At 57.7% G+C, this 22,111-nt stretch overlaps 3 protein-coding genes across 4 annotated transcripts; all 3 read left to right on the top strand.

Moving 5' to 3' along the window:
- Position 1: 1 nt before the first annotated feature.
- On the top strand, positions 2 to 1,938 carry EXOSC4 (exosome component 4; the record flags this gene model as incomplete). The annotated part of the gene is made up of 3 exons (XM_083622325.1): positions 2 to 172; positions 282 to 488; positions 1,329 to 1,938. 3 exons carry the CDS (start codon positions 2 to 4, stop codon positions 1,686 to 1,688), a joined length of 738 nt encoding a protein of 245 aa, XP_083478451.1. The 3' UTR covers positions 1,689 to 1,938.
- Positions 1,939 to 4,347: 2,409 nt separating this feature from the next.
- Positions 4,348 to 14,335, top strand: GPAA1 (glycosylphosphatidylinositol anchor attachment 1). Of its 2 annotated transcripts, none has more exons than XM_083622059.1 (13): positions 4,348 to 4,423; positions 4,667 to 4,762; positions 4,858 to 5,037; positions 6,746 to 6,857; positions 6,964 to 7,111; positions 7,520 to 7,621; positions 8,045 to 8,241; positions 8,440 to 8,636; positions 9,193 to 9,346; positions 10,314 to 10,409; positions 11,678 to 11,874; positions 12,098 to 12,268; positions 13,536 to 14,335. In XM_083622059.1, exons 2-13 carry the CDS (start codon positions 4,689 to 4,691, stop codon positions 13,777 to 13,779), a joined length of 1,872 nt encoding a protein of 623 aa, XP_083478185.1. In that variant the 5' UTR covers positions 4,348 to 4,423; positions 4,667 to 4,688; the 3' UTR covers positions 13,780 to 14,335. The 2 variants fall into 2 exon arrangements, with proteins under 2 accessions (XP_083478185.1, XP_083478184.1); XM_083622058.1 differs by lacking the exon at positions 4,348 to 4,423 and adding an exon at positions 4,507 to 4,585 and having other exon boundaries at positions 8,012 to 8,241.
- Positions 14,336 to 16,673: 2,338 nt separating this feature from the next.
- CYC1 (cytochrome c1) lies at positions 16,674 to 21,983 on the top strand. Its single transcript, XM_083622287.1, has 7 exons — positions 16,674 to 16,799; positions 19,018 to 19,211; positions 20,364 to 20,490; positions 20,766 to 20,923; positions 21,047 to 21,207; positions 21,304 to 21,404; positions 21,653 to 21,983. Exons 1-7 carry the CDS (start codon positions 16,710 to 16,712, stop codon positions 21,755 to 21,757), a joined length of 936 nt encoding a protein of 311 aa, XP_083478413.1. The 5' UTR covers positions 16,674 to 16,709; the 3' UTR covers positions 21,758 to 21,983.
- The last annotated feature ends 128 nt before the right edge of the window (positions 21,984 to 22,111 follow it).

The raw sequence follows: 22,111 nt of genomic DNA, 5'->3' as shown, positions 1-22,111 counted from the left end.
CATGGCGGGGCTGGAGCTGCTCTCGGAGCAGGGCTACCGCGTGGACGGGCGGCGCGCCGGGGAGCTGCGCCAGATCCGCGCCCGGCTGGGCGTCTTCGCGCAGGCCGACGGCTCCGCCTACCTGGAGCAGGGCAACACCAAGGCGCTGGCCGTGGTCTACGGGCCCCACGAGGTAGGCCGGCCGGGCGGGCGGGCGGAGGGATGGCGGGAGGGATGGCGGGACCCCGGGCGCAGGGCTCTCCGGCCCGCGCTGCCCTCCTCTCCGCTCCTCTCTCCCGCAGATGCGCGGCTCCCGCGGCAAAGCGCTGCCCGACCAGGCGCTGCTCAACTGCCAGTTCAGCCTGGCCACCTTCAGCACCGGCGAGCGCAAGCGGCGGCCCCACGGCGACCGGCAGGCGGGCGAGATGAGCCTGCAGCTCAAGCAGACCTTCGACGCCGCCATCCTCACGCAGCTCTACCCGCGGTCGCAGATCGACATCTACGTGCAGGTGGGAGCGGGGGGGAGGGGCTGGAAGGCTCCCCCGGGGAGACTGGGGGGGATGGTGCAGCCCCCCACCCCATTATCCTCTGAGAGAGCAGCAAACCTGGGGGGTGCTTTGGTCCCACAAATCCATCCCAGTGCCCCCCCACCCTAATTAATTAAGACTCATCGTTCCCATTTGGAAGCCGCCCAGAGTGGCTGGGGCAACCCAGTCAGATGAGTGGCATATAAGTAATAGAATAATAATAACAATCTAATAATATAATATCAACCCTGTCGGATGAGTGGCATATAATAAATAAATTATTAAAATTCCTTCCAGTAGCACCTTAGAGACCAACTAAGTTTGCTACTGGTATGAGCTTTCGTGTGCATGCACACTTCTTGGTCTCCAAGGTGCTACTGGAAGGATTTTTTTAATTTCGTTTTGACTACGGCAGACCAACATCGCTACCTCCCTGTAAATAAATTATTATCATCACCATCACTCTATAAAAAGCATAGTTCAGAATAGCAGTTTGCACAACCCACTAAGGAAAATAACATCATAAAATTCAAAACAGTAATAATTAACTGTACTTTGATTCAAAATGCAGTGAAAATTACTCAGTTTAATTAATTCAACAAGAGGGGCGAGCTTGATCCAGTGATCCCAGCTTTGCAAAGTCCAATAGCCCTTGACTCCTCCTTGCCTCTTTCCTCGCTCCCCCTGCAAGACAGAGCTGTGGGCAGTGGGTGCCCTTGCCCGGTGTGCTGGGTGCTTGAGGGTCCAGCTCTGGCCAGGGGCCATGGGTGGGGAGGGGCTCCTTCCGCCGGGTCCTGAGGAAGCCTTTCCTGTGCCTTCCAGATCCTGCAGGCGGACGGCGGCAACTACTGTGCCTCGGTGAACGCGGCCACTCTGGCGGTCATTGACGCCGGCATCCCCATGCGGGACTACGTCTGCGCCATCTCGGCCGGCTTCCTGGAGGACACGCCCCTGGCCGACCTGAACTACGTGGAGGAGGCGGCTGGCGGCCCCCAGATGGCCCTGGCGCTGCTGCCCAAGTCGGAGCAGATTGCGCTGCTGGAGATGAACGCCCGGCTGCACGAGGACCACCTGGAGCGCATCATGGAAGCCGCTAGCAAGGCCTGCAAGGACGTCTACGCCGTGCTGGACCAGGTGGTGCGGGAGCATCTGCGCGAGGTCACCGCTCTGCTGGGCAAGTGAGCCCCCTCCTGGCTGCACTATGGGGGCGCAGAGCGGCGGAAGACGACTCCTCCTCCTCTGCCGTTTGCTCAGGTGGCGCCAGCTCAGGTGGCGCCCCCTTCCTCCCTGAACTGAGCCGCTCTCTGTGGGAGAGGAATGCGCAGCTAGATGCAGGCGTGTGTTGCACTTCCTGCGGTGCTTTGCACTAAGCCTTTTTGTACAGGGTTGCTTCTTTTTTACATGCCAGAGAATTAAATATTCTTCCAAAGAATGTACAGAGCGTGGATCACTTGGGCACACGTCACGTGGCTTCCCTCTCTGGCCTCAGCTCAGGACTGGTTGAGATTTAAGAACGGGTGAGCCTCGCCCCCTCCTGACCTGGGGTTCTGTGTGCGTGTCTTCGGTAAACACACTGTTGTGACGCTTGACTTGGCCAGAACAACTCTGGCCGCTGGGGGGCCACAGAAGCGGAGTCCAAAGGCCTGTAACTTTGCACAGCTTAGATGGAGCCATTCCTTCATCTTAGCTGTACACGTGCATAGAAATTAAGTTGCACTCTCAGAGGAAAAGCATGCCTGCATTATCAGAGCTAACCGGTGTTAGAAACTCAGATATATAATCGAATTGCCCAAATGGCACCTTAAACCTAGGTTATGGTTGCCACAATGAAATACCCAGGCACTGCCCCCCACCGGTGGTATGCAGGAGCTGGGACAGAGCAACGGGAGCTCAACCCCTAGTGGGGATTCAAACCGCCGACCTGATCAGCAAGCCCAAGAGGCTCAGTGGTTTAGACCACAGCGCCACCCGCGTCCCTAATTTATATACCACTTTATATTTTCAATAACAAATCTCAAAGCAGTTTACAACACATTAAAAATCACATAAAACAATCCAGAATAAAACAGATTCAAGCTTCAAGGAAAATATTTCAGATCCCTCTCTAAGTGACATTTGGCTTTCCTCATTCCCCAACCCGGCATCCAGGGATCTCCACATGGTCGCCGCGGTTGGACCCGCACCAGTTGCAAAACATGCCTGGTGCCTGGTTAGTTTCTAACACTGGATAGGAGATCTAGCAAAGCACATACTATAACTTCCACTACAGTTCTCTCCAGAAACAGCCCATCCACAGAGTGCCCAGCAAGGTTGGCAAGTGTTTATGCCATGTGCTCTTTGCACACGATGGTGCCTGCAGCATGACACATGCATCCTGGCTTCTCTCTGCAGGTCATTTTGGCTCCTGGCTGGCATGGTGGGCAGTGGCGTAGCGCCGGTTGTCAGCACCCGGGGCAAGGCAAGTTTTTTGCGCCCCCTAACCCGTGGATTTGCGCCCCCTAACCCATGGATTTGCCCTAACCCCAGATGTTGCGCCCGGTGCGGCCCGCCCCCCCCCTGCACCCCCCACGCTACGCCACTGATGGTGGGTGACTGGTTCTGCCCTGAGCAGGTGGGGGGAGTTGGAGTGGGTCACTTCTTGGAACCTTCCAACCTCATGCTTTGCTTGCAGCCCACATTGTGGAAGAATGCAAGTGAAGAGGGGGCGCTAGCCTGGGCAGGAGCTCCTTCAGTGGCCCTGGGGTCAGGCGAGGGGCACATGCCAGTCTCAAGCTTCGGGGGAAAGGGGTTAACCTCAAGGAGGGGCACCAGCACAGCCCCATCCCACGTGGTCTGAGAACTGTTGCTGTGCCACGGAGGTACCAAAGTCTGCAGATAATAAATGCAAGAGCCATGGCCAGGCTGAGTGAGCTGCAACATTTCCCAGCAAAGACCTTGGAGACAACGTGTCCTTGCAGGAGCAAAAAGTGGGCATGTGGGAAGCTGCCTCAGGCCCCCTAGCTCAGTGGATCTCAGGGGGGTCAGGCAGGAGATGGCAGCAGGGACTGAGCACGGCATGCACAGTGGAGGCTGTGGGCTCATTCCCAGACGAGGAAAACACAGCTGCCCACACAGCTGCCCGTGGATGTTCAGGTGATCCCTGCTGGTGGCAGGCGGTCCTTGGAGAGAAGCAGCAGGGCCTGTCCCTGAGAGGCGACCGTAGGCTGGCGCTGAGAGGAGCTGCTCTTGTGGAGAAGACCTGTCTGCTGCGCCATCAAACTGGGCGGGAGGGAGGGAGGGGGCCTGGCCTGGGGCTCCAGGGGGGCTTCATGACTTGCCCTTGAGCAAGTCACCCTCTCCGACCTGCCAGACTTGGCCCAGGACACAGCCTGGAAGACCAGGAGCCAAGACGCAGAGGCCCCGGGGATTCTGGGGCGCAGGGAGGGCGCCAGGCGGAGCAGCCCCTTCTGGCCCTGGGAGGGGGCCAGGATCCGGCCTCCAGCTGGCCTTGTGAGGCTCACACTGAGGGGAGCCCGGAGACAGCTGTCTCTGCTGCCTGCCTCCAGCTCCAGGGAGAAATGCAAAATTAAATGAAATTACAATCCCCCCGGCGGAGAATGAGAGTTGGAAGCGGGTTTCTGCAGTGCGGGAACCCCAGCTTCCCTTGGCGAGAGAGGCCCCGAGCGCACTCTGCACATGCTCAGAGGTCCTCTTGCGTCCTCCCCCCTCGAGAGAGTGACCTTCTTGGGCCCGGAAGCGCCGCCAGACCATAGACTCCGCCGTGGGCTGGAGCAGCCGTTCCGGAGGCGGAACTTCCGGCGGGCCCCTCGCTGCGCCCGCCCTTCCGCTTCCCCTCCGCCAGGGCCGGGAGCCGCTCTGGCCGGCTCCTCTCGCTGCTCCCGTGCGCTCGCCGCCCCGGAAGGAGCCCCGCGTGGACGGTGGGTGCGGGGCCCGTTTTCCCCGCCCCCTCCCCTCGCCCCGCCCCTCGCGGTGTGGGGGGGTCCTCCTTCCGCCTGCCTGGCCCCCGAGGGCCCTGCGAGGGAGGCCAAGCGGGGGGGGGGCTGAGAGGGAGCGGGATTCGAACCCAGGTCCCTGTCAGGTCTGAGCCCAATGAAGCGGGGACGGGAGGGGTGGATGCTATTATCATTAAGGGCGTTGCCCCCCCCTTCTCCGCCCCCCAGGCCCTGAGAGCTCTGCGCGGCCATGGGGCTGCTTTCGGACCCCTACCGCCGGCGGGCCCTCTCCCGCCTCCTGCTGCGCCTCAACACCCCGCTCTGGTAAGTAGCATGGGGGCAAGACCCCGGGGGGGGGGCTCCGTGGGGCAAAGACCCCCTGCCCCCCCCCAACGACCTCCCTCTCCTTCTCTCGGCAGCATCATCAGCTTCCTGGCCGGGCTGGGCTGGTTCCTGGGCTTGGCCTTCCACCCGTTCACGCTGCGCATCTACATGTCGGAGAATGCCATGGGCTCCACCATGGTGGAGGAGCATTTCGTCCACGGGGAGCGCGCCCTCTCCTACGCCCGGGAGTTTGCCGGCCACAAGAAGAAGGCGGGGTGAGTGAGGGGCTTGGGAGCCCCCTGGGGTGCAGAGGACCTTCTGGGCTGCACCCCGAGTGTGTCCGGGGCTGTGCGGGGGGCTGGCACTCTCGGGCCTCTGCAGCCCCCCAGATGAACCCAGTGGCTCAGAGCGGGCATTTTGGTGCCACCCTCAGCATTGCTGACCCAGGGTTTTGCCCATCAGGTTCAGATAAACCCCAACACTCCCGGACTCTACAAGAAGGAAAGTCTTCGGTTCTGCCAGGAGTGGGATATCAAACAGAAGAAGCAGTTTTGCCCCCAGTGCAGCTTAGGGTCTTTCTGCCCCCAGTGGGTTGGGCTTGGCACGCCTTGGCAACTGTCTTCCAATCTCTTAACAATGGCAATAGAAAGTGAGCATTCTGCGCGTGCTTTTCCGGTGCACGGATAAGCCTTGCCTCCCCTTTAAACTCTTATATAGTGAAGAATAAATTGTTAGTGTTGAGTGTTCCCTTCCATTGGAGGTCCACCCAAATCCAAGCCTGGATTTCTTCTGGAGACAGTGCAAGATTTTTCCTTTATAAAAGCAGAAATTCCGGAGGTTGAGAACAGGGTTCTTCAAATGTGCACATGATGTAAAGTACGCAGGTGCTTAAATGCAGCAGGCAGAGGGCCTTCTCGGTGGTGGCACCCACCCTGTGGAACACCCTCCCATCAGATGTCAAGGAAATAAACAGCTATCTGGCTTTTAGAAGACATCCGAAGGCAGCCCTGTATAAAGGTAAAGGTACCCCTGAGCATTAGGTCCAGTCGTGGCCGACTCTGGGGTTTCAGCGCTCATCTCGCTCTATAGGCCGAGGGAGCTGGCATTTGTCTGCAGACAGCTTCCGGGTCACGTGGCCAGCATGACTAAGCCACTTCTGGCGAACCAGAGCCGCACACGGAAACGCCGTTTACCTTCCTGCTGGAGTGGTGCCTATTTATCTACTTGCACTTTGATGTTCTTTCAAACTGCTAGGTTGGCAGGAGCAGGGACCGAGCAACGGGAGCTCACCCCGTCACGGGGATTCAAACCGCCAACCTTCTGATCAGCAAGCCCTAGGCCAGGGGTCAGCAAACTTTTTCAGCAGGGGGCCGGTCCACTGTCCCTCAGACCTTGTGGGGGATTCAGACTATATTTTTTTTGGGGGGGGTGGAATGAACGAATTCCTATGCCCCACAAATAACCCAGAGATGTATTTTAAATAAAAGGACACATTCTACTCATGTCAAAACACGGTGATTCCCGGAACATCCATGGGCTGGATTTAGAAGGCGAATGGGCTGCATCCGGACCCCAGGCCTTAGTTTGCCTACCAATGTTCTAGGCTCTGTGGTTTAGATGACAGCGCCACCTGCGTCCCCCTGCAGTCCTGTATAGGGAAGTTTTTAAGGAATGATGTTTGAGTATGTTCTGATATGTGGTGTGAGCCACCCAGAGTGGCTGGGGAAACCCAACTAGATGGGTGGGGTATAAGTAATAATATTATTTTTATTATTATAAAAGTATAATGCAGATGATCTCATTGCACCTCTCTTCACACTGTGGTGACGCAGTGTAGGATAACTCAGCCAGCCTAACTGGCCCTTCTGCCATCTGGTGGAGACCCCCTCCCTCCTCAAGGGGGGCATTGCTGTAAAAGCTGGTGGAGCAGAAGAGGAGAGCTGGGCCCTCACCCGCCCCCGGTGCCCCTTCCTCTCTCCCCAGGGGCATGCCAGTGGCCTGGCTGGAGAAGACCATGTGGAACCTGGGCCTGGAGGTGTACAAGCAGTCCTTCTCCCGCACGCTGCCTTTCCCTGACGAGATGCGAGAGAGATACGTAGGTTCTGGGCTTCCAGGCTCCTCTGTGGGCAGGTGGGCCGGCCGGGGTGCGGCTGTTCCACTGCTGGGGAGATGAACCCTCGGGGCTGCCCTTCTCTCTGCAGATGGTCAAGGGCACCAACGTCTATGGGATCCTGCGGGCTCCCCGGGCAGCCAGTACAGAGTCCTTGGTGCTGAGCGTCCCCTGCAGTGAGGGGCAGCAGAACAACCAGGCCGTGGGGCTGATGCTGGCGCTGGCCTCCCACTTCCGAGGTGAGCTGGGAGAGTTGGGGCTTTGGCTGCCCTTTGCCACACCTTTAGAGATCCTTCAGCTGATCGTGGCTAAGCTAGAGATGTGAAGGTGTTGGGGGTGTCCCCTGTTCCCCTCTATTTGTTTCCCAAAAAATGGAGGAGTGCAACCCAAGCCAGTTGGAATCCAGGCCAAATAGGCTCATTTGCATTTGTGCAAGTTTAAATCTGGGTTTCCCGTATCTCAACCTGCCCGGAACTGTAATGCATGAAATTTCTTAGAACGAGATGGGGGTAGGATCCAGCTTCCTCCCTGGTTTCCCTTCCCCTGGCTGGGAGGGAAGAACTGGCTCTGCCCGTGGGGGTGATGTGTGCCAGTGCTGGGCCTGCCCAGGGGGTTCAGGGGGCTGCTGAGCTTCCCCTCTGTCCTAGGTCAGATCTATTGGGCCAAAGACATCATCTTCCTGGTGAACGAGCACGACCTGATTGGGATGGAGGCCTGGCTGGAGGCGTATCATGACGTCAACGTCACAGGTGAGAGGGCGCTGCCTGGGGGATTTGCACAGCCGCCCTGGGGGAGTCTGCCTGGAGCACCTGTCTTGGAGCTGCTGGGGGGGAGGGAAGTTGCTTCCTCCCTCCTCTTGTTTCTCCAGAGCGGCCCCCATGTGTCTCCCTGCCAGTTCTTTCCCTGTCTCCTCTGCCTGCATTCCCTAGGCCTGGCCCAGACCCCCAACGTCCCTTCACCCAGCCAGCTCTTCCAGGGTCCTGTTATCCAGCCAGAAAGGCTCATCTCCCAACGCCCCCCCCCCCGGGCTTCTGCCCTGCCCTGTCGCAGAACAACTGGCTCCCGTCCTCTGGGAATGAAGGGCAGCGCCCCAACCCTGTGATGCGAGCGGCTATCACCCTCATCGGCTTTTATTTTAGCAACCTGGGGCCATCCTTTCTCTCCCCCCGCAGAGGTGCACTCGTCAGGGATGTTGGGTCGGGCAGGAGCCATCCAGGCCGCCATTTCCCTGGAGCTGAGCAGCGACGTCATCACCAGCTTTGACGTGGCCGTGGAGGGGCTGAACGGGCAGCTGCCCAACCTGGACCTCGTCCACCTCTTTTACTCCTTCTGCCAGAAGAACGGTCTGCTCTGCACCATTCAGGGCAAGGTAGGTGGGGAGGGGGCCCTGGGGGGCTGCTGGAGGGGGAGGCCATTTGGGCCCGGCCCAGAGCCCCCTAGGCAAAGGCCCCAGCTGGCTGGAGGGGAGGCTCCGGCCTTGCCTCTTTCCCTGTCCTGTCCGTGGGTTGTGAGGGCAGGGAGCTGCTTTGGGCCAATTGTCCTGAGTCCCCTCTCCGCTCCCCTCCAGCTGCAGCGGACCGACTGGGACTCCCTGCCGGCCTTCGTCCACTCTCTGCAGACGATGCTTCTGATGGTGCTCAAGCAGGGCTCCGGCCGGCCGCAGGGGGACCACGGGCTCTTCCTGCGCTACCACATCGAGGCCATCACCCTGCGCGGCATCAACAGCTTCCGCCAGTACAAGTTTGACATGGGCATGGTTGGCACGTGAGTAGGCGGCCTTGGCAGGGCATGGGTGCGAAGGACCCTGTTTGGGGAGCGGGAGCAGGCTTCCGCTGGTGAGGAAGCTGAGAAGGGTTGGGATACGCCCACACCGGCCTCAGGAGGGGGAGGCGATCATCAGAATTGCATGGGTACTGGTCTGGCATCCTGCTCTCCCAGTGGCAGAATGCCCCTGAAAACCTAGGAATCCAGGTAGACTGCCTCTGGGCTTGGAGGTTCCATGAGAGCATAAGTGGGGCCTGGTTGTTGGTTCAGGCCAAAGAAGAGCCCCTCTAGTCCAACCTCCTGTTCTCACAGTGGCCAACCAGATGCCCCAAGGGGAAGAAGGCCACAAGCAGGACTCGAACCCAGGAGCTGCTCTCCTCCTTCTTGTACTTTCTGGCAATTGGTTCTCAGCAGCCCTGCCGCTTCTGATTGTGGATGCAGAGCAGAGCCATCCTGGCCAGTAGCCATCCGTAGCCCTCTCCTCCTCCATGAATTGGTCCCATCCTCTTTCAAAGCCAAGAATTCTGCCTCTCACCCCGTCGCTTGCCTTCCCCAGGACCCTGGAGGGAATGTTCCGGAAGCTGAACAACCTGCTGGAGCGCCTCCACCAGTCGTACTTCTTCTACCTGCTCCCGTCTCTCTCCCGCTTCGTCTCCATCGGGCTCTACATGCCGGCCTTCGGGTTCCTCATCCTCATCCTGGTCCTCAAGATATCCTCCTCCTCCTCTGTGGGGGGAGCAGGGAGGGGGTCTGCGGGGTGTTTCTGTCTCTTGCTGCTTCTGAGCTGGGATCCAGGGCAGGGTCAGAGGAGAAGCTCCCACTTGAGGAGCCCAGCTGTGGGGCCACATAGTGGAGGACTCCCCAGGAAGCAGACGGACTGATGGTCCCAGCCGAGGCAGCTGCGTCTGTCTCCAGGAGAGGCTCCCTCTGACCCCCAAGCGTTGGGGCCTTGCAGGGAGGCGCTTGGGAGCCCAACTCGAGGGTCCTCTGGCCTGAGGGTGGCTTTTTCTGTACCTCTTGGGAGCCAGAGGACGGGACAGGCTCTGGAGCTTCTGCCCTGACCAGCTGCGAGGATGAACAGAAGCTGATAGGCCTGGGGCATCCCCTGTTGGGAAGGTGGCCTGAGCAGACTTCCATGGTGCCAGGCTGCCAGCCCTACCCTTCAGCCGGACAGCGTCCTTGTGCAATGTTGTTCCTGTGCCAGAAGGAAGAATTTCAGCAAACGCAGCTTCTCCTGTCACTGGCTGCGTCCCTCTGGACTCCTCTCTTCCATGCAGCAACTGCGGCCCATAGGCCTGGCAGCCAAGCCCTTCAGGAGCAGCCCTGGTTTGCCGCAGCCCCGATCAGTGGGCGAGAGGCCTCCCTTGGGTGCTCCCTGTGTCTGGCTGGCCAGGCTCAGCCTCGCTCTACCCTGTGCGTCTCCCTCCACTTGTCATTCATCTCAGCAGAGCTCTGGCAAATGCCAGAGGTGTTCCGACAAGAGGTCGAGGGGTGTTAGGTTCCCTGGCATCGCCTTAGCTAGACCCTGGAAGCCCACCCCCCTTGGTGCTCCTCTGGATACTTGGGGAGGGGATGTCTGGTTGGTGTCCCCTAGGATTTGGGTGAGGGGAGTTCCTGGCTTGGCTCATCGCGTCCTCTGAGGTCCTGCCTTTCCCTTGACTCCTCCTTCCTCTTCACGCTCTGGACCTGTGGATGAAGCTGAGCCGCTACGACGTGGACCCAGACGACCGGCTCTGCGACGGAGACCAAGGTCCTAGTCCTGTTGCTCTGGAGGTGAGATGATGTGGCAGGGAGTGTCGGGGTCCCTGGGGAGGGGGCGGAGAAGGGACTCAGTGGTGGGAAAGGACCTGCATGGGCATTGCTCGCCTCTTGCAGTCACCCTGGAGCCCCGCACAGCCCATTCCTGCAATCCTGCACCCCCCCCTGAAAAAAACATGGGTGCTGCTTGTCTGCTCCTGGAACGGCCAGTCCTCTCACACTGGCTGCTTCCAGCGCATGGCATTGTAGTGTTTCCAAAGTAAAGGAAGGATTGGACTTTGATTAATAAGATACACACGAGGCTGGGAGGGATGCGTATAATAATAATTCCTTTCCACTCCTTGGCCCAGGTCGTTTTATTCACAAAAGAACTTTTTACACAGTGTTTGTAAGAACCAATCAGATTTCCTCTGAGCATTTCAAAAAAACCCATGTGGGACAAAGTCAGATCAGAAGAAATTCTTTTAACTACAAAGAAACTATCTCCTACTTGAGCATGCATAGTAGTCCAGAGTAAATAAAATAGGAATAAAAGGAGGAATGCATTCAGCAAAACCCCGGAGGTCATAAACAGGAGTACACAGGAGAGGTAGGATGGCAGTATTTGCCATCTCCTTGTGAACTCTCTTCCTGGCCCTTAAGATGTACATCAAAGCTACCTTCTATCTTGATGACCCAGGATGCCTGATGCAGCTGGTCTGTGTTTCAGAATGCTTATACGTGCCTGTCAGGCGTAGAGAAAGCAAATGGCAGAGGTGCAGAGACTTGTGGGATTCGATCAGAAACTATTGTCAATGAATCCAACCCAGTCAGCGCAATGCTTTCATTGCTGTCACGATGGCTTGCTCCATATTTCATCATTCCTCATAGCAATCCCACCTGACCCCCACACTCTGGATATCTGCACCCCAAAAAGCCATGGCTGGTTGAGGAAGAGAACGGCTTGGAAATGTGATGCTCCCTGGACACCTTGAGACTAAAATGCGCTTGAAGATCCTCCTGAGTCTGCAGGCCCCGAAGAGCCAGGCTTTGCCAGCCCCCTCCCCTCTTCTACCCTGGGCCAGGCATGCTGTGGGGGTCAAAGTCGTCCTGCTTTTCGGTGCAGTTGCTGCACTTGTTCCAGCAGAGATCCCCAAACGCACAATGAACTCTTCTTTGGGGAAAGGGTGGGGTTGTTTTTGCCCCCCCCCCGAAACCCCCACCAGCCTTAGCCGCGACTCCTGGCCTTCCCATCCAGGGAGGGGGCCCTTCTCCTGACCCCTCCGCCCTCCTCTCTCACCCAGGAGCCCAAGCCCAGCCTGCTCACGCTGGTGCCCCCGCTGCTGATCTGCCACGCCACGGGGCTCGCCCTCTACTTCGTGCCCATCCTGGGGCAGCAGGTGGCCACGCAGCACTTCCCCGTCTCGGAGTCGGAGGCTGTGGTGCTGACGGTCATTGCCATCTACGTGGCGGGGCTGGCGTTGCCCCACAACACGCACAGGTGACGGGGAGGGAGGGGAGGAGACGGCCAGGCCAGGTGTGGGCCCTGGTGCGACTCTTGCCTGCCCCGGCACAAGGCAGGGAGAGGGCGAGACGTGTAGAGCTTAAAGGGGTGCCTGATTGCCCAGCGCTCTCTGGGTCAAGGGCCGGGCTGCTGCTGCTCTTCTTTTCAAGGGGCTGTGCTTGTGCCGCCTGCAGACTGGCGCTGTCTCTCTGCCCCGCAGGGTCCTGACGGGCTCGGGAAGCGACCGTGGCTGGATGACGCTGAAGCTGGTCTCGCTCCTCTACCTGGCCATGCAGCTGGGCTGCATCGCCCTCATCAACTTCTCCCTGGGCTTCCTGCTGGCCGTCACCATGGTGCCTGTCGCTGCCCTTGTCCAGCCCACGGGGCCCAAGTACGTACGCCCTGAGGCTGCTTCCTGCTTCCCTCTCTGCCCCCACCCCACAAGAACTGGGCTGCAAAGGACAGGGATCCCCAGAATTGCCCATGGCAGATGACGGGGCGTCTCCTTGCCACTCCTCCCCCTGAGCGCTGTCCTCCAGCCACAAAGGGAGACAGAGGCCTTTCAGTGTTGCTGGGAGTTCGCAGCTGCCCTCAGCTGCAGCCAACACATCAGGGAAGGTTGCTGTTGTAGCCTTACGGCATCAGTTGGACACTTGCAGCCTCCCCATCCCTGGCCTAATGAAGTGGCCGTGTTCCCCCTCTTCTGGGCCAGTTCTTTGCGGGGAAAGCCAAGGGCCTCTCCAGAGGAGGAAGCAAGAAGGCAAACGCTGGACAGAGCCAAATTTGTTTCTGTATGTCGGGCTTCCTCAGGACACGCAAAGCAGAGCTGCCCACGATGTGTTTGGCCTTAGTTTCAAAATGGAGATACAAATAGGACTCTTTTGTCCAGAAGGTGCTTTGCGGGAATAGAGTCCTCCCCATTATCCTCCTGTGGGGGTGTTGCAGAATTTAGGGGTGGGGAGTGTGTCCCCCAGGCAAGCTTCTCAGCTTTTCAGATTTGTGGCCCCGGACCCTGGTCCTGTCCTTCGGGGCGGTGGGTGTTTCAACCCTGTCCATGGCCGAAGAAGGAACGGTCGCTTTAGGAAGGTGGGGGTTCTCGGTTTGTTTTTGTTCCTCAGTATTGGTATCAAACTTTATTTTGGTCACAGACCTGCATAAGATAAAAAATACTGCTAAATAGAATGCGTAAGACTTAAATCAGGTAAGGGATAAAAACTAGTAGTTAAAAAGTGATATCATACATAACTTAAAAAGATAGAAACAAGGACAAACGGTTAAAAGTGACTGTAAGAGAGGGAGCGTGAAGGAGCACAGGTCTTGCATTTGGGGCTTAGTTTGTGGCGCAAACCACCCTTTGACGAATATCCATCATGGCAGCGCAAAATCTAGCAATTGAGTATGTAACATCTGGGTTTTCATCTTGAAGTAGCAGGGAGGGATGAAGTTGTGCTGTGCGACTTGGAAATGTTTTTCTTGTGTATTCTCTGTTTTTATCTTGTGCTTCTATCTTGTGAACTGCCCTGTGATCTACAGACAAAGGGTGGCATGCAAATTTTAACAACAAGCCCCACAATGCATGCTGCCCTTTCGGGAGTGGGCCTGCCCCTGCCCGTGTGCCCGCAGGAGCCCAGAGCTTTCTTTCCCCACTTCTTCCCCAGGTACCTCTACGCTGTGCTGCTGGTCCTGGTCACGCCAGCGGCCACACTCCTCTTCTGCATCTTCCTGTACCAGGAGCTCACTGAGTACCCCATCTCCCTGCTGGAGGGCTGGCAGCGCTTCTTGCAGGCGATTGCTGAAGGGCTGTTGGACCACCACCTCTACGGCTCCATCGTCTTCCCCTTCATCGCCATCTTCGTCTACCCCTGCTGGCTTCTACTCTGGAATGTGCTTTTCTGGAAGTAGCCCCCTGACGCTGCCTCTGTGCTTGAACTGGCCTGCCCCAATCCACTTTGGACTTCCCTGGGGCAGCCAGGGGAGACTTCCATCCTGCTGGGTGCCACTGTGATTTCAGAAATGTGAAACTCTGGGGCAGGCGGGTGAGGCCTCCTGAAGCCATCAGCTGGAACGCTGTAGGGGATGCCTGCTTGGGGAGTATCCTGGTCTTGTGGGATTTGACGTCTGCGGCAGCTGCAGCCACGGTTCATAGTTCTGGGTGTGGGTGTGGGGCAGGCTGGGCAGCTGCTCAGAGCTTGCAGGAGAGGGGGAGCTTGGGCTGGGGTAACTGGATCCTGGTTCTTTTGTGGTGGGACTGCTTTAAGTCATGAGTGTGACTCTCGGGGCAGGGGGCCAGCCTGGGGTGTGGCTGGTCCTTTTCTCGGTGGCTTCAGCTTGCATGTGGACCACGTGGGGCCAAGAACCAGCTCTGATGTTAGCAATGCAAGATGATATTGAGGGGGGGGAGGTTGGGGAGGGTAGCTGTGTACAATCTTTAAATAAAAATAAAGACAAAAGGTTTTGATACAGTGCTTGCACTTATTTTCATCCAGACTCCTCACCAGAAACACAGCTCTTGGGGCGTCTGCTAACAATTCAAAATATCAACCATAACCTTGCACTTAAGATGTACTAAAAGAGTAAAGCAAAGCAGCAGCTGGTCCTGTTATAACGGGGGGGGGGGGCATCTTTGACCCTGCAGATGTGGCTGGACATGGCAGGGCATGCTTTTATACTGCTGCAGTTTCACTGGTTTCATGTTTTTTTTGTTGTAATGATACTGGGTTTTGTTCTAATGATACTGGTTGGTTTTACATTGTACACAGCTTAGATATTTTTGTTTTTATTTTATTTTGTTATTTATTAATCAAAGTTGTATACTGCCCTTCATCCATAGATTTCAGGGTGGTTCACAACAGAAAAATACAAGATTCTCTCACTCTATAAAACAAGAACAAAACAAACCAATACCCACACACACACATTTAAAAGGGTATCAAATGTTATTCAGCCCAAGGCCTAGTGGAAGAACGTTTTTTGCCTAGCGTCTAAAGGCATATAATGAAGGTGTCAGACAAAACTCCCTGGGGGAGAGCATTTCACAGACAGGAAGCCACTACACACTTTGAATTGGGCCAGGAATGTGCACCTGCCCTTCAGCCTAAGGTCCCTTGGGCAAGAGCCTCAGCTGCTCCTGGGCAGATTTCTCCCTGTGCCTCTGCCAGCCTGAGCTGAGGGAGCAGAGGGTTGGGGCTGCAAAGCAAGGCTTAGAAGCAGCACATACTGACCCCACTGACCCCCTTTTCATGTACAACAAAAGGAGGCGCTGGGGAAGGTGAGAGGCTCCCGCCTGAACCCTGGAGAGCCATTGCTGCCGGTCAGTGTCAGCAGTACTGAGGTGGGTGGGCAGCTGGGTCTAGAAGGCAGCTGGCTGGGCTCCTTTTCCACCCCTTGTTGTTTAGTCGTGTCCGCCTCTTCATGACCCCCTGGACCAGAGCACGCCAGGCACTCCTGTCTTCCACTGCAGTTTGGTCAAACTCATGCTGGTCCCTTCCAGAACACTGTCCCACCATCTCGTCCTCTGCCGCCCCCTTCTCCTTGTGCCCTCCATCTTTCCCAACATCAGGGTCTTTTCCAGGGAGTCTTCTCTTCTCATGAGGTGGCCAAAGTCTTGGAGCCTCAGCTTCAGGATCTGTCCTTCCAGTGAGCACTCAGGGCTGATTTCCTTCAGAATGGAGAGGTTTGATCTTCTTGCAGTCCATGGGACTCTCCAGAGTCTCCTCCAGCACCAGAATTCAAAAGCATCCATTCTTTGGCGATCAGCCTTCTTTATGGTCCAGCTCTCACTTCCATACATCACTACTGGGAAAACCATAGCTTTAACTATACGGACCTTTGTTGGCAAGGTGATGTCTCTGCTTTTTAAGATGCTGTCTAGGTTTGTCATTTCCACCCCTACGAGGGTCATTAAGGGGTTAAAGCGACGGAGCACGCCGTTCCTAGAGGGGACATAGCAAGCGCAACGAGATGACACTGTAGAGCGGCTCCTCGCCCAGGGGAGGGGCGGGAGCTGGGCGAGACTCCAAGCGGGCTGCACTGCAGGGCTGGCGTTGGGCGGCCCCGCTTCCCCTGAGGAATAGACTCGGGGGCGCCTCTCCATCTCAACGCGGAAACGTCCCGTCCGCAGGGGGAGAAGGCCCTCTCTTCACTTTTATAGCTCTATGGGAATTCTTTCGCCCTCCCCATAGAGCTACAGCTATGAAGAGTGACACGCAGCCTGAACTTCCGGGAACAATAGAAAAGCCTGGCAGAGGAACCGAGGAAGGAGAGGCCCCCCCCCAGCTGGATCAGGCCAAGGGGCCCGTCGAGTCCAGCCTCCCCGGGGGAAAAGCCGCCAGACCCCCGGCATGACTGCTTCCCCTCCTCCTCCTCCTCCTCCATGCATTTGCCTGGTCCTCTTGGGGGCCAGGGGGCTTCTTCCTCGCGTGGCAGGGAGTTCCGCAGCTGAGCTCTGGCTCTGGCTCTCCCAACACGCAGCTCCGAGGAAGGGACTGGGAGCCCCGCCCGCCCGGCTCTCGGGGCTGCCCCGCCTCTTCTGCTCTGGAGCGCAGGACTCGAACCCGGGGCTTCAGGCGGCGAGGAAGGAGATTCGCCTCAACATCCAGAAGAGCTTTCTGCCTGGCGGCGGAGGGGAGACCTTCAAGCAGAGGCTGGGCGCCCACCCGTCCCGGGGCTTTGGCCGGGGCTGGACTAGATGCCCCCTGAGTGTCCCTTCTGACCCCCCCCCGCCCCTGTCTCCGCCTCCGACCGGGAAGCCCCGCCCCTCCGGAAGTGACGCCCGACCGCCTTCCGCCGCGCGGTGCCTTGTGGGCGGCTGGGCTGGCCGGCTCCTCTGCAAGATGGCGGCGGCGGCGGCGGCGGCGCGGAGCCTGGCGCGATCCCGGGGGGGCCTCCTGCTGCCTCCCCTGCCCGGGGGGCCCCGCGCGCGGGTAAGAGCCGGCCCCGCCCCGCCCCGCCGCCCCCGCAGGCCCCGCCCCGCCCCGACCGGGGCGGCCCAAGGTCACCGCGTCCCCCGAGGGGTCACCCGCCGCCCCTCGCCCGGGGCTCCGCCAGAGGCGTCCCGGGCGGCGGGCGGGGCGGAGAGCCGCTCTCCTTCCCGTGGCGGGGAGTTCCGCGGGTCGCGCTGAGGCGGCGGGGGGGGGGAGCCCGGCGACCCCGCTGCCAGGCCGGCTTTTCTCCCGGGGAGGCGGGAGGAGGAGGAGGAGGAGGCCGCGTTTCTCTCCCTCTCCCCGCGCGTCGAGGGGGCTGCGGCAGGGAGGCCCTGCCCGGGCTGGAGCGGGGCAGGCGGAGCGGAGGGCCAGCCTGCTTCTCGGGATCAGGGCCGGATGGACGTAGAAGCTAAACAAGCTCTAGCTTAGGGTCCCCCAAAAAATTAAAGGGGAAAAACTGGATGTGCATTTCCAAAATATAAGGTTAAAAACACATAGAATGAAACCTGCACACAGCGGCAGTGTTTTGTGTTGTGTAAGCTCCTCTGATGTAAGCCGTGGCCCCGCCTGCCAGCCTGCCCGTGTCTTATATAGGGTGCCTACATTCTGCATCTGCAAATGGCTTTAGATACCTATTAGGTCCAGAAACTGAATCCGGCCCTGCTCAGGATGCGACTCTAACCCTAAGGATGCGCCTGGAGAGTGGGCAGCCAGGCGTGGGGACGGGGACCACGCAAAGCAGGGCAAGAAGGGGGTCCGGGTCTCTGGTCTGCTGGGTCCCGAGGGCCGTAGGGAGTGGAAGCTTCTCTGGGATTCTTGTCGTGAGCACCTGAAGTGCAGCTTGTGTGCTTCAGAGCTGGCAATTTGGGGCACCTGCAGAGGCTGCAGGAATAGAGGTCGATCCGCAGCTTATTGTCACCTCTAGGTTTTGCATGAAGAACGCGTCAGTTCTGGCCGCAAAGCCTAGATGTGTGTGCTTGGGGTTTGCTTGCTGTTCTTGTTCGTGGTCTCTTCTCAAGAATCCCTCTGCGTGTGCCGGATGCGGCACGATGACTTTGCCAAGGGACCCCCTCCCCAGGAACATTGAGGCATCTCCTAATGGTTGTAGCATTGCTCATCCTATAGTCTTATCTATTTTACTTAGAAAACCATATAGTGCTGTATCATAGAAATATATTACAACAATGTAAAACTATAAAACCGTACAGTAATAACATTTTCAGGCTGCTTTTCATGCCCGCTTTCCTCCACCCCCACAAGGCATGTTCTTGGCTTGTAGAGGATTGCCTGCTTTCCATGCAGAATGCCCCAGTTTCTGGTCTCCCAGTATCTCCCAGCTAAAAGGAGCAGAGGTCTTCGGCTGGGGAGCTGCTGCTAGTTCATTCATTCATTCATTTAGGTAGTTTAGACCCTGTTTAACAATCCCCCCCCTCACAGAATAGATGAGACTAGATGAATGGATCGTCTGACGTGGTGTTTGGGAGACTGCTTTATTATTAATATTATTATTATTATTATTACTATTACTATGATTACAGTCATACCTTGGTCGCTGAACGCCTTGGACCCGTATGTTTTGACTCCCGAACGATTGAAAACCAGAAGTGGATGTTCCAGTTTTCAAATGATTTTTGGAAGCTGAACATCTGGCGCGGCTTCTGTGGCTTCTGATTGCAGCCAATCAGAAGCCGCACTCTGGTTTCCAACGTTTTGAAAGTTGAACAGACTTCCGGAACTGATTCCATTCAACTTCCAAAGTATGAGTGTATTATTATTATTATAATTTGTATACAGTAGTACCTCTGGATGCGAATGGAATCCGTTCCAGAGCCCCATTCGCATCCTGAAGCAAATGCAACCCGCGTATGCGCAGGTCGCGATTCGCCACTTCCGCGCATGCGCGTGATGTCATTTTGAGCGTCTGCGCATGTGTGAGCAGTGAAACCCAGAAGTAACACGTTCTGTTACTTCCCGGTTGCTGCAGTGTGTAACCTGAAAATGCTCAACCTGAGCCATATTTAACCCAAGGTATGACTGTACTGCCCTATACCTGGAGGTCTCAGGGTGGTTCACAGAACAATACTAGGCAAAAGTCCTCGACAGGAGCCTAAGTCTTGCTTTTGTAAGGCCTCGGTGAAGCCCCTCCTGTTGTCGCCGCCGCGACTCCTCTCCAGCCAGGGTCTGGCCACAAGTTCACTCTGTTGTCCTTTCCCCTCAGGCCAACCTGACCTCCTTGGCAGGTCTCTCCCGAGGCAAGAAGGTGGCGCTGACCACGCTGGGGGTGCTGACGGCAGGCGGAGCAGGCCTGGCCCTGGCCCTCCACACCGCAGTGAATGCCGGCGAGCTGGAGCTGCACCCCCCCAACTACCCTTGGAGTCACAACGGCATGCTGTCGTCCCTGGATCACAGCAGGTGCGGACGGGGCAGAGGTGGCGAGGGAGGGAGGCAGAGCAGCGGGGGGGGGGGGGAGATTTATGGAAACTGGGGCATCCCTTCCCCTTTGCAGCCTGCTAGGGAGCCGTTGGAGACGTGTGGTGTTGGCTGTGCCAGTGGCTGCCCTGTGCCCGCGTCCCTGTCTTGGTTTCTCAGTCGGATGACTCACACCAAGCACAAGCTCCTCCCCTCCCCCCGCCCCCATGCTCTGCTTCCTCTTCCCAGCCCCAGAGATGTACAGGTCAGAACTAAAGTTCATCTCTGTCAGCGCCCTTCCAGCAGCTGGCACTTGCCAGGACCTGCCACCTCCTTGGCCTTCCTTGACCACCAAGGCCTGTACAGTGGTACCTCAGTGAGGATGCTGGAGCCGCTTCCCTGCTGGGTCTCCCACCCTCTCCCCAAGCAGGAAGCAAAGGCTGCTTTATTCCCTGTCACTGTGACCCCGTTGTCTCTCTCCTCAAGTCCACACAGTCATGCCCTGCCTTGCTTTGTGCTCTCACCTTTCACCAGCCCGGGCACTGACTGTACCCTTTTTTCTGCAGTGGGTGCCACACTCCCCATTCCCTTGCATAGGTGCCATTGCCTTTGCTCCCAGAAGATGCTTCCTGCCTGCCTGCCTGCTGGGGGAGTTGCCCCAGAGCCAGGAAGGTTTATCTTGGCTGGGCCAGATCAGTCCCATGGAGATCCCTCTTGTGGGCTGAATCGCGCACCCGTGATTTTCAGCGTCTGTGTTTGCGCAGATGCGATTTTTGGTGCTGCGGAAGCGAGTCACCGTGCTGCGCTGGTTAGCGCAGCGCAAGAGCAGGCAGCTCGATTTAGGAGCGGCTCGTGGGTCGGTCAAATGACCTCCACGGGCCACTTCCGGCCCATGGGCCTTAGGTTGCTGACCCGTGCCCCAGAGTGTACCATCCACCACCCCAATCCTCTAAGAAAGAAGGAAAACTCTTGCCTGCCTTCATCTTCCCTATTGGCTGCTGCTATCTTTAATTGTTTGACTTAGAAGTTTGGTTTTTCTTTCTTTTTTAAAATATATTGTTTGAAATATTGTATTGGTTATGAGCTGTCACAGGAGGGTAATAACTGGAAGGGGGGGCTAGAAACACACCAGAACCTTCTTTGGCTTGTCTCCAGTGTCCGGCGCGGCTACCAGGTGTACAAGCAGGTGTGTTCCGCTTGCCACAGCATGGAGTACCTGGCCTTTCGCAACCTTGTTGGTGTCAGCCACACTGAAGCGGAAGCCAAGGCCCTGGCTGAAGAGGTAGGCTTTGAGTGGGGGAGGGCACAGGGAAGTGGGGCGGGGGCAGGGGTTGCTGTGGCTGGCAAAGCTATGGCCCGGAGCCCCTTGCACAGCTGGTCCCTGACTCAGGGGCTCTCCTGCGCTGGCTGGCTTTATGGATGGCTTGGTCGGCGGTATTGGAGGGCTGGTGGGTGAGACCAAATCATACTGGAAGTGGGGGGGGGGAGTGGGGGGAAGCCTGGCTCCCTGGGGCGGCTTGGGACCCTGGCACTCAAGTCTGGCATGTCCCGCATTAGGCTGAGGTGCTGGATGGACCCAATGAGGATGGCGAGATGTTCACGCGGCCTGGAAAGCTCTCGGATTACTTTCCCAAGCCCTACCCAAATCCTGAAGCAGCGCGAGCTGCAAACAACGGGGCGTTGCCCCCCGACCTCAGCTACATCGTCAATGCCAGGTAACGCTGCCCAAACCAGGACTGGAGTAAGGCGGGTGGCCTCTGGCACGTTTTTGTGCTATTCCTGGCGAAGGAGCCGAGTCGCCTTTGGTGGTTTGAGCCTCCCTTGCCCTTATGTTCCAGGCACGGAGGTGAGGACTACGTGTTTTCCCTCCTCACTGGCTACTGTGATCCACCCGGCGGTGTGAGCTTGCGAGAGGGGCTTCATTACAACCCCTTCTTCCCTGGGGAGGCGATTGGCATGGCACCCCCGATCTACAACGAGATCCTGGAGTATGATGATGGTGAGTGGGGCCGGGCAGGACTTCCCTTGGGCCGGTTGTGGAGCCCCACAGCGGAATAAAAATAAAGGACTGAAACCTCTGCCCTCTCCTGTGCAGGCACCCCGGCCACCATGTCGCAGATTGCCAAGGACGTCTGCACCTTCTTGCGGTGGGCGGCAGAGCCGGAGCACGACCACCGCAAGCGGATGGGCCTGAAGGTGGGTCTGCCTCTCCCCGTGGGGTAGGGAGCCTTCCAGGCGGCAGGAGCTTGGCTCCCCCCAGAGAGCGAGCGGGTGGGAGGTCTGGGAACACGCAAACAGGCCTGCTGAAACGGCCCCCTTCTGCCTGTGTGCTGCTCTCCTAGGCATGCCAGGGGGTGGGGACTCCAGTGATTCATTTCCTGAAATCTTTCTGTAGAAAAGTGACCTTATGCCCCCCCCCTCGACTGTCTCCCTCCCCTCCCCAGATGATGCTGATTATGGGTATGCTGTTGCCCCTCATCTACTACCTGAAGCGGCACAGGTGGTCCGTTCTAAAGAGCAGGAAGATTGCCTACCGGCCCCCCAAGTGACCCATGCTGCCGGTGGGGCGGACCTCTCTCTGATGCCTGAGCTGCGCTGCCTCTACTGCCCTGGGAATGTATGCACAGACTGGCAGGCGGACAGGCGCTCGTCTCCATGCATTTGCTGTTATTTAACGTCTCCATCCGTTCGGTCACCCACAAAGCCTTGGGAAGAGGACCCTGGGTGCAGGGGTGGCAGGCACCCAATAAAACGCATTTCTTCAACCAGAAATAAGCGGCTGGTGTCTGTGTTGAAATCCAGGTAGTACATCGTATGGATTGTCTTGACTGGCTGTTTTATACACACACACACACACACACACACACTCCCCCCGGGAAAAAATCTCCTGCGCATGCCTTGCA

Source organism: Podarcis filfolensis, assembly GCF_964270895.1.
Source record: "Podarcis filfolensis genome assembly, chromosome: 7".
In the NCBI taxonomy this organism is placed as follows: Eukaryota; Metazoa; Chordata; class Lepidosauria; order Squamata; family Lacertidae; genus Podarcis; species Podarcis filfolensis.
This window is presented reverse-complemented; position numbering and strand designations above follow the sequence as displayed.